Source organism: Palaemon carinicauda, chromosome 24 (genome assembly GCF_036898095.1).
Source record: "Palaemon carinicauda isolate YSFRI2023 chromosome 24, ASM3689809v2, whole genome shotgun sequence".
NCBI lineage: Eukaryota > Metazoa > Arthropoda > Malacostraca > Decapoda > Palaemonidae > Palaemon > Palaemon carinicauda.
The window spans coordinates 77,046,111-77,060,044 of NC_090748.1; the positions used below are offsets into that span (position 1 = coordinate 77,046,111).

The window sequence follows — 13,934 nt, forward strand, 5'->3', positions numbered from 1 at the left end:
TTCAATATCAAACTTACCCGATGATCATATAGCTGATTCACACCCAGGGGGGTGGGTAGAGACCAGCATTACAAGTTGACATTATGAGCTAAGTATTCCGTATTTCATTTTAGCAGTTATTCAAAATAACAAGCATAAAATAAATAAGTACCTGGTAAGGAAGACGACTTGAACAATTACTCTGCCTTTTTAAGAACGTCTTCCTTACTGAGCCTCGCGATCCTCATAGGATGTTGAGCGACTCCTAGGAGCTGAAGTATGAAGGGTTGCAACCCATACTAAAGGTCCTCATCAAAACCTCTAATCTAGGCGCTTCTCAAGAAATGATTTTGACCACCCGCCAAATCAAGTAGGATGCGAAAGGCTTCTTAGCCTTCCGGACAACCCAAAATATTTCAAGAGAAAGATTAAAAAGGTTCTGGAATTAGGGAATTGTAGTGGTGGAGCCCCCACCACTACTGCACTCGTTGCTACGAATGGTCCCAGAGTGTAGCAGTTCTCGTAAAGAGACTGGACATTCTTAAGATAAAAGACGCGAACACTGATTTGCTTTTCCAATAGGTTGCGTCGAATATATTTTGCAGAGATCTATTTTGTTTAAAGGCCACGGAAGTTGTGACAGCTCTAACTTCGTGTGTCCTTACCTTCAGCCAAGCTTGGTCTTCCTCATTCAGAAGGGAATGAGCTTCTCGTATGAACAGTCTGATAAAAATAGGATAAAGAATTCTCTGACATAGGCAAAGATGGATTCTTAACTGAACACCATAAAGCTTCAGACGGGCCTCGTAAAGGTTTTAAAATAGAACTTAAGAGCTCTTACAGGACATAATACTCTTTCTAGTTCATTTCCAACCATACGATAAGTTTGGAATATCGAACGATATTGGTCAAGGACGAGAAGGCAGCTCGTGTTTGGCTAGAAAACCAAGATGTAGAACATGTAGCCGTTTCGGATGAGAATCCGATGTTCTTGCTGAAGGCATGAATCTCACTGACTCTTTTAGCTGTGGTTAAGCATATCAGGAAAAGAGTCTTAAAGGTGAGTTCTTTCAGGGAGGCTGATTGAAGTGGTTCGAACCTGTCTGACATAAGGAATCTTAGAACCACGTCTAAATTCCAACCAGGTGTAACCAAACGACGCTCCTTCGTGGTCTCAAAAGACTTAAGGAGGTCCTGTAGATCTTTATTGTTGGAAAGATCTAAGCCTCTGTGACGGAAGACTGATGCCAACATGCTTCTGTAACCCTTGATAGTGGGAGCTGAAAGAGATCGCTCTTTCCTCAGATATAAGAGGAAGTCAGCTATTTGAGTTACAGAGGTACTGGTCGAGGATACGGATACTGACTTGCACCAGTTTCGGAAGATTTCCTACTTCGATTGGTAGACTCTAAGGGTGGATGTTCTCCTTGCTCTAGCAATCGCTCTGGTTGCCTCCTTCGAAAAACCTCTAGTTCTCGAGAGTCTTTCGATACTCTGAAGGCAGTGAGACGAAGAGCGTGGAAGCCTTGGAGTACCTTCTTACGCGTGGCAGACGTAGCAAGTCCACCCTTAGGGGAAGAGATCTGGGAACGTCTACTAGCCATCGAAGTACCTCGGTAAGTTATTCTCTCGCGGCCAGAGGGAAGCAACTAGCGTCAACTTTGTCCCTTCGTGAGAGGCGAACTTCTGCAGTACCTTGTTGACAATCTAGAACGGAGGGAATGCATATAGATCTAGATGAGACCAATCTAGTAGAAAGGCATCTATAAGAACTACTGCTGGGTCCGGGATAGGTGAGCAAAGTATTGAGAGCCTCTTGGACATCGAGGTTGCGAAGAGATCTATGGTTGGCTGGCCCCAGGTGACCCAAAGTCTCTTGCATACATCCTTGTGGAGGGTCCAATATGTTGGAATTATTGTCCCTTCCTACTGAGACAATCTGCTAAGACATTCAAGTTGCCTTGGATGAAACTCGTTACTAGTGAAAAGTCTAGACCTGTTGAACAGGAGAGGAGGTCACTTGCGAACTCGTACCATGTCAGAGAGTAGGTCCCTCCTTGCTAGGAGATGTACATCAAAGCAGGGAGTTGACCGTGTTCACCTCCACTACTTTGCCTTGAAGGAGAGACCTGAAGCTTTTCCAGGTCAGACGTACTGCCAGAAGCTTCTTGCAGTTGAAATGCATTGTCCTTTGACTCGAGTTCCATAATCCCGAGCATTCCCTACCGCCTAAGGTCGCACCCCAGCCTACGTCCGATGCGTCTGAGAAGAGAACGTGGTTGGGAGTCTGAACAGTCAGGGGAAGACCCTTTCAAAGGTTGATAAAGTCCTTTCATCAAGTCAGACCAGACTTATCTTCCGGAAACCGAGATCGAGACCGCTTCTAGCGTCTTGTCCTTTTCCAGTGAAGAGCTAGATGATACCGAAGAGGACGGAGGTGTAGTCTTCCAAGTGACACCAATTGAACCACGGATGACAGTGTCCTAACCAGACTCATCCACAGCCTGACAGGGCCGTGTTCCTTCTTCAGCATCTTCTGGATAGATAGCAGGGCTGGGGGTTGATCGTCTTGTTCAGCCATGTCCTCATCAGAGGGTTCCTCATCCGAAACTGATGAGGAAACGGCAACGGAGTGGGCAACTTCTGACTCGCTGAATCCGGTCGCACTGGTGGATGCGTGACGGAGCCGGACACAAGATCATGGTACTGCTGCACAGTCTGTGAACTGTCAACCATGGGGACGCGAGGAAGTACAGCGACAACTCGAAACTGTCTAGACTGTCTGGGTTGTGCAGACAACCCCTTATCGGGTTGCTGAGGTTGCCGCACTGCGTCACAACAAGTCACCTCTGCTGGTTGTTGAACCTCTTCCTAGTGACACACTGAACGTCCACAACCACCTCCGAGAGTCGCTTAACGTCAACGTGCGACTGGCAACCCACACTGGGTCGCACCGGTGGAGGAACCATCTCAACTGGCGGACGTGAGTAGGATACCTCAGCGTCAACAGGGCGTACAACCAACCGGTAGGAAGGTTGTTGGCTAGAAGGTTCTTCTCCGTAAAAAATCCTCTATCAAGGACTAAGCTTGGACTGCATGTCTTGCAACAAAGCCCAAGGTCTATGGGAGCAGGTGTGGCAACAGACGGGGTTAGCGACTGAAGCGGAACCATTTACCATCCCTGGAAGCATGTTATTCTTTAATTAAAGTCCATAGGAGGCTAAGCAGCTTAAGGCTCCTCTCCAAATGACAGAGTCCTCAAGGGAATATCAGAAGGAGGGAGAACAGCACTTTCTCATCTACAGGAACCCTGTCCGAGAAAAGCTAGGTTATCTCAGTGAGGGTTTCACTGGTGCATAAGCAGCAGACCAGAAGGCAACGTTATGTAACTGCTTGACAGTCTGTGAACTGTCAAAAACTGGACTGTCAACCACAACAGGTGCGTGAGGACATACAGCACTGGTGCATTAGTAGCAGACCAGAAGGCAACGTCATGTAACTGCTTGACAATCTGTGAGTTGGCAACAACCAAAGCTGTGTGGGGAAGCCTCAACTCCTGACTGACTAGTCTGCTGCGGGCGAGTGGCGGTAACCACAGTGTGTTGCGGAGGCTGACACACAGTGTCAAAACACGGCAGCTTGTGGTAGCTCACGCACGGCAACGGAGTGCTCCGTGTGTCTGTGGGAGTCAGCATGAGTCTGGCAGGGTCGACTGCGCATGGGTGGAGGAGCTCTCACAACAAGAGTGTGGGAGCAGGCAGCCATGCTGGTCGCACAACCGTGGCAGGCTGTAGGCCAACGGGTGCAACGTCACCCTTCTCCGCAGTCGGAGTGTGGGAGCTGGCAACAACAAAAGCGGAGTGCTGGTGCGTGGGAGGGACTGCCGTGGGTTGCGGAGCATGCCGCATTGCGTCAAAACACGGCAGCTTGACAGCACCTTCCCACTGCTGATGCGGTAGCTCACGCATGTCAACGGAGGGTGCAGCATGAACATGCGTCTGGCAGGGTCGACTGCGCATCGGTGGTGGAGCTCTCACAGGTGGAGTGTGGGAGCAGGCAGCCGCAGTATCTGCTGAGCGCACAACCGTGGCAGGTTGTAGGTTAACAGGTGCAGTGTCAACCTTCTCAGCACGATACTCCTGCATGAAGGAAGCAAGCTGAGACTGCATAGTCTGCAGCATGGACCACTAGGGTCTACAAAAAACGGCAACAAACGGAGCTACTGTCCGTTGTGACTGAGGGTCTAAAACAGCTGGTGCGGCAACAGACGGAGTTACTGCCTGTTGCGGTACCACCTTGCCTCTCTTGGGAGGTGTGCAGTCGTCGGATGACTGCAGCGAGTCCGAACTGACCCAGTGGCTACACCTAGGCCGTTGGACTTGCGCGGAAGGGACCGACTTGCACTTAAAAAGCTGCAAGATTTGGTCCATGGTTTCTGCGAGAAACCTCTTCCGCAGACGAGGAATAAATGGGCTCTCTCGTCTTTGTGTGGGTGGGGCGATCACGTCGGCAACGTGTGTAGATACACCCGAAACCACCGAGGGAAACGTCTGTTCGTCGATCAAGGCCTGTGGAACCCATAGGTCGTTCGACATTACTTCTCCCCTGGGCTTGGGAGCTTGTAAGAGGTCCCGGACTAGGTGAACAACTGGCACGAACAGACGAACCCTCGAACGCAACACTGTAACACTTTGCGCATATCACTTTATCACTTTTGATTTTCTGTTTGCACTTATTTCACTGAAATCGAAACTTTAACTGATTTCTACCTGAAACACGCAATCCTATCCTTCATTAAAAGGTAATAATTGCGAAAAGAGTTTACAATGCAACAGAAAAACATAATTAAAGATAAAGAATTCAGTGGCTGGAAAAGAGACTAAACACTAGATCAAATAAACTACGTTTAAAATCTCTCACCGCATAAAGCCTGGGAACAAGAATAAAACTCTAGAAACGTTTTACCTTCTTCCCCTACAGCGACTAGGGAGAAGAGTAAAAAACGAGAACAACGTTACCCGCTTGAACGAAACGTTTATTCTCCTCTCTCTCCCTCCGTCTCTATCTCTCTCTCTCTTTTCTCTTGACTTAGAACCTGAGAGAAGAGCCCAATTATATATCGTTAAAACATATTATTTGCTAAAGGAAAAAACTGAAAGGTTTCCCAAATAAAAAGTTCCTTTATTAGAATTTAAACCATTTAAGCTAAGAAAGAATGAACGAAACGCTAGAATCGGTTTACTCTTACTGCAACGAGAAACCGTGAAAAACTCTCTCTCTATCGTAACGATAGAGCGCATGTTGAACGTTCTGAACGTCAACAACTGCGGAGACTAAACTAAACGTTAGTTCATCTTTGAAAACAGTACGAGACTATCAAAGAAATTCTTTCAAAACATAAAAATTAAAAAAGTATAAATTCTTAAAAGGTAAATACGATATGACGGGCTCAATGTTAATTAACTTCGGTTCCAAGTAAGGACCGCCTACTATTAGGAAAGGTCGCATATAAACAAACATAAAAATTAATTTTTATAAGTTTATAATAAATGGAAAGTTAATCGAAGAGGCCTATAAAGGCGGAGAGATATAAAATAAATAGATCTATAACTTGTTAAGCAAAATTACCAAAAACCTAAACACACTTCCGTCTAAGGGAAGGGTCGGCCATTTAAAAGTGAAAGAGAGTCCATACTCTCTTCGTCACCAACACTTCCGTCTAAGGGAAGGGTCGGCCATTTAAAAGTGAAAGAGAGTCCATACTCTCTTCGTAACCATAATTAAATCTATCCAAAACGAGTTTAAGTTTTGAAATGAAGATAAAACCCCTGCATAGCAAAAGCTCAAAACTGGAATAGTGTACTTCACCAAATCGTTGTGAAAACAAATCCAGTTAGGGACGGCGTATTTAGTAGGTCTTGCCTGTGGCACGACAGAGGGAAAATTGGTTCTTTGTTGACATCGAGTACTTGAGTACCTACTTGACAGATGGCGCTGTTGATGTACACCCCCACCTGTATAGCGATCGCTGGCGTATTCCGCCCGTAGATTTTTTCTGTCGGACAGCAGGGATGCAGCTATATGATCATCGGGTAAGTTTGATATTGAAAAATATTAAGTATAAGAAAAGGTAAGTAAAAGACAAAACAATAATGGCCGTCAAGTGAGGATAGGAGCGGAGACTTCCGATCGCTATCCGAGCCAAAAGTAAAGTGAGCTATTCACCGATGTGTGTGTGTGAGGGGGGAGGGATAGCTAGCTACCCCTCCCTAACCCCCCGCTAACTATCGGTGGGGTAGGAAACCCTCGTTAAAACTTTATGGCTCGTCGTTCAGCTACACCGAAGTAATTACCCCATGTAAATAGCGTGGTTTGTATTTCAGTTACGGAACAAAGGGCGTTTTTAGACATCGGTAACACAGGCTTCCTGACTGCGCACCAAAGAGCTTCTGAATTGCCTCTTAAATCTTTAGTTCTGTCCAGATAGAACTTCAGTGCTCTAACAGGACACAGAACTTTCTCCAACTCTTCACCAACCATATCAGACAGGTTAGCAATCTGTATGCACATCAATTTCATGTCTTCACATATCCCAGATATTTCAATCTTATATGGTATCCATCAATAATCTGTCTCGCATACTCAACTCTGCCTACTATAACATAAGGCAAAACTAAAATAAAACTATTACAATTTACATGAATACATTACAAATGTCAGATTTCCTAGTAAAAAACATACCTACAATTACTAGATAAATTAACAGCAAAATATGTTTGGTTTTAAAATTTTGATACAAGAGTATATACGATTTGATTATCATTGACTCAACCCAATTATAGAATATCCTTGTCAATAATAAAAACTAAAAATAACATCATACCAAGTCCTCAAGTAGATTTTTGTAAGAAGTATTGGCAAACAGTGGAGCTCCTTCTAAAGCTGCTTCAAGGAACACCTCCTCCTCCTCCCCCTGAGATCCCATCATCTCTGTTATAGTCACAGACTCCATCTCTAAGGAAATTAAAGTATCTATAACAAACATTAAGAATAAAATTAGTGCAGGACAAATATATTGACATTTCATGTCAAAAGTATACAAAAAAAATACTGTATCCACAAATCATAATTTTTTTTTTAATAATTTGTACTTTTCTAAATATACAAACCAGAATACTTTAATATGAATGTGCCTTCAGCAAAACTGGAATGGCATTTAAAAGCTTATAATTTCTGGTGAGTAGGCCACATCCACCCATTAGTCAACTACACTCACTAATGACCTTAAGCCCAGGACTTGCAGAATAGTTGAGGCAGGAAGTGTAACCTAAACAACTCACGTTTGTATAGTTAGGAAAAAGAAAAATTACTTCTTTGTAAATCTTTTGTACAGGAATAAAACCCATCGTCCTTCAGTAGGAGAGACATCCTCAGGGGGAATAAAATCCATATGAACCAAAATCTGTCTGGTTCAATTTCCCAGAAAATGGTCCTGTATAGAAGGAAGGGTGATCACTCTTGCCAACTTCCTACAAGTGTTAGCATAGAAATGTCACAGGCATTAGGTGAGGCCAATATTAAATGTAAAGGGTAATAGTCACAGGAAAACCTACATCCTGTGCATAGGATATGTTGTCCAAATATATACAGTACGCATCTTTTATAAATGGGTTTGAATACAATCTATCTATTCTCTCCCTTGTCTGGGAGAATGGGAAAGATAGTCCTCAACAAAGCTTGTCTGAAAAGCATGATTGCTCAGATATGAAGCTTGCCTGCCTCTGACATTCGATTATGCTCATAATGATCATAACTGCTGCACCCCTAAAAGAGGGGGGAAGAATGAGAAGTAAAAAGGCCTTCATCCTACTTTTCATTCTACATTAAATATGGGGCACATCCCACTCTGGGTGACTGAGGTCCCAGGATTGGCAAGACTGCTCGAAGCTCCTCATCAGCATAAATAGTTCTCACGATTAAGAAAACCCTTCAGTCTTTTAACAGGCACTGACAGCGGACCTTACATCCCGTAGGAAGAGAAGTTTAGGCTATTCTTACAAGTATATAGGAAAGATGAAATTGCTTTGTATTCATATTATCTTGCCTGTTAACTGGAAGTACAGTACTTTACTTTGTTAACTGAATAACACAAAAACGAGTAGTTTTTATTTCGGATAAGTATAATCAATTTGTGGAAGGGACATAAACATGATATTTTGATTATAAAATAAATTTTTGAATATACTTACCCGGTGAATATATAATAGCTGACGTCTCGGACGGCTCGACAGAAACACAAAAACTCGCGAGCGATCGCCGTGAAGGTTGTGGGTGTGCCCACCAGCGCCGACTATCGGTCAGATACCGCATATACATGTAAACAGCCTCAGTTCTTCTCATTCCGCTGGGTCTCTATTGGGGAGGAAGGGAGGGCCTTTAATTTATATATTCACCGGGTAAGTATATTCAAAAATTTATTTTATAATCAAAATATCATTTTTAAATATTAAACTTGGCCGGTGAATATATAATAGCTGATTCACACCCATGGTGGTGAGTAGAGACCAGTATTAATACAATTACGGCGTATATGCTTAGAGTTTTTGACAGTTATATCATAACAAAACCCAAATAAATATAGGTACCTGGTAAGGAAGCTGACTCTGACGATTACTCTGCCTTGTTAGTCCGCTTTCCTCACAAAGCCCAGCCATCCTCTCAGGATGCTGAAAGACTCCCAGGAGCTGTTATATCCAGGGCGGCAACCCATACAACAGGACCTCATCAAAACCCTTAATCTGGGCGCTCTCAAGAAATGATATTTGACCACCCGCCAAATCAAAAAGGATGCGGAAAGCTTCTTAGCCTTCCGTACAACCCAAAACAAGATTAAAACATTTCAAGAGAAAGATTAAAAGGATATTGGAATTAAGGGAATGTAGTGGTAGAACCCTCACCCACTACTGCACTCGCTGCAACGAATGGACCCAGTGTGTAGCAGTCCTCATAAAGAGTCTGGACGTCTTTTAAGTAAAATGAAGCGAATACCGACTTGCTTCTCCAAAAGGTCGCGTCCATAATACTTCGCAGAGATCTGTTTTGCTTAAAGGCCACGGAAGTTGCTATAGCTCTTACTTCGTGCGTCTTGACCTTAAGCAAACATCGGTCTTTTTCACTCAAGTGAGAATGAGCCTCTCGGATTAAAAATCTAATAAAATACGACAAAGCATTTTTAGACATAGGCAATGATGGCTTCTTAACTGAGCACCACAAGGCCTCAGATCCACCTCGTAAGGATTTGGTACGAGCTAAATAAAACTTAAGAGCTCTAACTGGACACAGTACTCTTTCAAGCTCGTTGCCTACGATCTCTGACAGGCAAGGTATATCAAATGACTTAGGCCAAGGACGAGAAGGCAGTTCATTTTTGGCCAAGAAACCAAGCTGAAGTGAACATGTGGCTTTATCTGTGGAAAAGCCGATGTTCCTACTGAAGGCATGGATCTCACTGACCCTTTTAGCCGAAGCCAAGCACACTAAGAAAAAGCGTCTTGAGGGTGAGATCCTTCAGGGAGGCTGAATGTAATGGCTCAAACCTGTCGGACATTAGGAACCTTAGGACCACGTCTAAGTTCCATCCAGGAGTTGCCATACGACGCTCCTTAGAGGTCTCGAAAGACTTAAGGAGATCTTGGAGATCTTTATTATTGGAAAGATCTAAGCCTCTATGTCTGAATACAGACGCCAACATGCTCCTGTAGCCCTTAATAGTGGGCACTGAGAGGGAGCGAACATTTCTCAGATGTAGGAGAAAGTCTGCGATTTGGGCTACAGAGGTACTGGAAGAGGAAATGGATGATGACTTGCACCAGTCTCTAAAGACTTCCCACTTCGACTGGTATACTTTGATGGTAGAAGCTCTCCTAGCTCTCGCAATCGCTCTGGCTGCCTCCTTCGAAAAGCCTCGAGCTCTTGAGAGTCTTTCGATAGTCTGAAGGCAGTCAGACGAAGCGCGGGGAGGCTTTGATGAAGATCCCTTACGTGGGGCTGCCGTAAGAGATCCATCCTTAGAGGAAGACTCCTTGGAACGTCTACCAGCCATTGAAGTACCTCTGTGAACCACTCTCTCGCGGGCCAGAGGGGAGCAACCAACATCAACCTTGTCCCTTCGTGAGAGGCGAACTTCTGCAGTACCTTGTTGATGATCTTGAACGGTGGGAATGCGTACGCGTCCAGGTGAGACCAGTCCAGTAGAAACGCATCTATGTGGGTCGCCTCTGGATCTGGGACTGGCGAGCAATAGGTCGGGAGCCTTTTGGTCAACGAGGTGGCAAAGAGGTCTATGGAGGGTTGACCCCAAGTCACCCAAAGACTCTTGCACACGTCCTTGTGGAGGGTCCATTCCGTGGGGATCACCTGACCTCTCCGACTGAGACAGTCTGCCAAGACGTTCAAGTCCCCCTGGATGAATCTTGTCAACAGGGAGATGCCTCGATTTTTTGACCAGATGAGGAGGTCCCTTGCGATGACGAACAGTGTGTGGGAGTGAGTGCCTCCTTGCTTGGAGATGTACGCCAATGCTGTGGTGTTGTCTGAATTGACCTCTACCACTTTGTTTCGAAGAATGCTCTCGAAACTCATCAAGGCCAAGTGAACCGCTAACAGCTCCTTGCCGTTGATGTGCATGCTCTTCTGATCCGACGTCCAAAGACCCGAACATTCCCGACCGTCCAGAGTCGCTCCCCAACCCAAATCCGACGCGTCTGAGAACAACACGTGGTTTGAGTTCTTGACTGCCAGGGACAGACCCTCTCTCAGACTTATGTTGCTGTCCCACCAGTTCAGGCATACTTTTACTGGCTCGGAGACCGGGATTGACACAGCTTCTAAAGTCTTGCTCTTGTTCCAGTGTGAGTCTAGATGGAACTGGAGAGGGCGAAGGTGAAGTCTCCCTAGCGAGACAAACTGCTCCAGGGATGACAGAGTCCCTAAGAGGCTCATCCAACCTCTTACTGAACAACGGTCTTTTTTCAGCATGAGGCGGACTTTGAGCAGGGCTTGCTCTATTCGGGTGGCAGACGGAAAAGCCCGAAAAACTAGACTGCGAATCTCCATCCCCAAATAGAGAATCGTCTGGGATGGAATCAGTTGAGACTTGTCTAAGTTTACCAACAGTCCCAACTCCTTTGCCAGACCCAACGTCCAGTGAAGGTCCTGCAGACAGCGATGACGGGACGATGCTCTGAGAAGCCAGTCATCCAAGTACAGGGAGGCTCGAATTCCCGATAAATGAAGGAATTTTGCCACATTCCTCATGAGCCTCGTAAACACGAGAGGAGCAGGGCTGAGGCCGAAGCACAGTGCTCGAAACTGGTACACCACATTCCTGTAAACAAACCTCAGATACGGTTGAGAATCTGGGTGAATAGGAATGTGGAAGTACGCATCCTGCAGGTCGAGAGAGACCATCCAGTCTCCCTCTCTGACCGCTGCTAGGACGGACTTGGTGGTCTCCATCGTAAATTTTGTTTTTGTAACAAAAACGTTGAGCGCACTGACGTCCAGCACTGGCCTCCAACCTCCCGTATGCTTTGGGACTAGGAAGAGACGGTTGTAAAATCCCGGTGATTGAAGGTCCGAGACTTTCACCACCGCTCCCTTCTCTAGCAACAGAGACACCTGCTGATGTAGAGCTTGTCTTCTTGACTCCTCTCGATACCTGGGAGAGAGGTCTAGAGGAACTGTTACAAGAGGAGGTCTGCGTACAAAAGGTATTTTGTACCCCTCCTTGAGCAACAACACAGACTCTTGGTCTGCACCTCTCTTCTCCCAGGCCTGCCAGAAGTTGTTCAGTCTGGCCCCTACCGCTGTCTGAGGACGTGGGCAGTCAGACTCTGCCACGGGAGGACTTGTATCCTCTCCTCTTGCCTCTCTTTCCGTCGGCACGAGCGCCTCCCCTGCTGGGGGCTCTGCCACGAAAGGGCGGGATAAACCTAGTCGCAGGAGTATCGATTCTGGGCCTCACAACATAAGATGAAGAAGGAGCTCCCTTGCGAGCAGAAGTAGCCATCAGGTCATGTGTATCCTTCTGTACAAGCGAAGCAGCAATGTCCTTGATCAGCTGTTGAGGAAACAAGGCAGCCGATAAGGGGGCAAAGAGAAGCTCCGACCTTTGACAGGGAGTAACTCCTCCTGAAAGGAAAGAGCAAAGGGTTTCCCTCTTCTTCAGGACTCCAGACGTAAAGGTGGCGGCGAGCTCATTTGAGCCATCGCGGATGGCTTTGTCCATACAAGACATAATAAGCACGGAAACATCCTGGTCGGCAGACGAGATCTTCCTGCTTAATGCTCCTAGAGACCAATCTAAAAAGTTAAAAACTTCGAAGGCCCTGTAAACCCCTTTAAGGAGATGGTCAAGGTCCGAGGAGGACCAACAAACTTTAGAGCGTCTCATGGCCAGGCGACGGGGAGAGTCTACGAGGCTTGAGAAGTCACCATGGGCAGAGGCAGGGACTTCCAAGCCGAGAACTTCTCCCGTGTCATACCAGACGCTCGCTCTAGAAGCTAGTTTAAAAGGAGGGAAGGCAAAGGCCGTCTTCCCCAAACTCCTCCTGGTAACCAACCAGTCGCCTAGCAGACGTAAAGCCCTCTTAGAAGAGCGAGAGAGCACTAGCTTAGTAAAAGAAGGCTTCGCAGCAGCTAAGCCTAGCGCAAACTCTGACGGAGGCGAACGAGGAGCAGCAGTAACAAAATGGTCTGGGAAAAGATCCTTAAAAATCATCATGATTTTCTTAAAGTCCATAGAAGGTTGCGCAGCCTTAGGCTCTTCAACGTCTGACAAAACATCCAAAGGATTATCAGTCGGCGGAGGATCAGCAACATCCTCATCTGAAGGAACCTCGTCCGACAATTGATGAGTCTCAAGCAAGGGAGAGACCTGCCGCGGTGGCAATGCTTGACAAGCAAAGTCCACACGCAAAGGAGCATCAGTAGCAGTCAAGGAAGCTACGTCATGTAACTGCTGAAAGGACTGACCAGCAACAACAACAGGAGCGGGAGGACGCTCGACGTCAAGTCGAGACTGCCTTGACTGCCTAGATTGAGCAGTTAAAACAACCCTTGACTGCGGTGCTTGACGCTCAACGTCAAAACAAGGCAACAGAGCTGGTTGGCGAACGTCCTGAACGTCAACACGAGCTTGCGGCAGCGGCTGAACGTCAACACGAGACTGCGGCAGCGGCTGAAAGTCAACACGGGACTGCATCGAGTGAGGCTCCAAGTCACGTGACTGACGTGACAAACTACCGACATCACGTTTCGTAACGTCAACAGGACGAGTAAAGGCTCGTTTGGGCAGCTGACGGCCAGGATCTCGATCAGCGTAACGGCGAGGATCATCGTGAACCTGCTCAACGGTATACTCCTCCATAAGGGAGGCAAGCTTATTCTGCATATCCTACAGGACAACCCATTTAGGATCAACGGGAGTCGGTACGGGCCGAGACGATGGTAACGTCTGTGACGGCAAAACATTGCCTTTACTGAGACTCTCGGAGCCCGTGTTACGCTTTTGCTTAAGCGGCGAGCAGTCTTCCGACGACTGCAAAGGGTCAGAGCTGTCCCAATGGCTACAGCCAGGACGCTGGACCTGTCCTGAAGGGACTGACTTCCGCTTTAAGGGTCTAGAAACTTTGCTCCAAGGTTTCTTTCGCGAGAAGCCTTCGGATGACGAGGAGAAAACAGCCTCGCTCGTCTTATGGTAGGGGCGGTCTTGACGAGACACGCCCGATACCATAGAGGGAACGTCTGTTCGTTGGTTAAAGCCTCTCGTCCCCATAAGTCCTACGACATTACTTCTCCCTGGTGCATGGGAGCCTGAAAGAGGTCTCGGACTAGGAGAACGACAAGCACGAACAGACGAACCCTCGGTCGCAACACTAAAAACACTTTGCGCA

General features: G+C 46.5%; 1 protein-coding gene across 1 annotated transcript in view; it reads right to left on the bottom strand.

The window, feature by feature from the left end:
• The window catches only part of tweek (transmembrane protein KIAA1109 homolog tweek), a 789,520-nt gene that overhangs the window by 720,737 nt on the left and 54,849 nt on the right, over nucleotides 1–13,934 (bottom strand). The window contains 1 exon segment of the mRNA XM_068348609.1: nucleotides 6,863–6,993. Coding sequence (XP_068204710.1) covers nucleotides 6,863–6,991 — 129 coding nt within the window. The 5' untranslated portion in view covers nucleotides 6,992–6,993.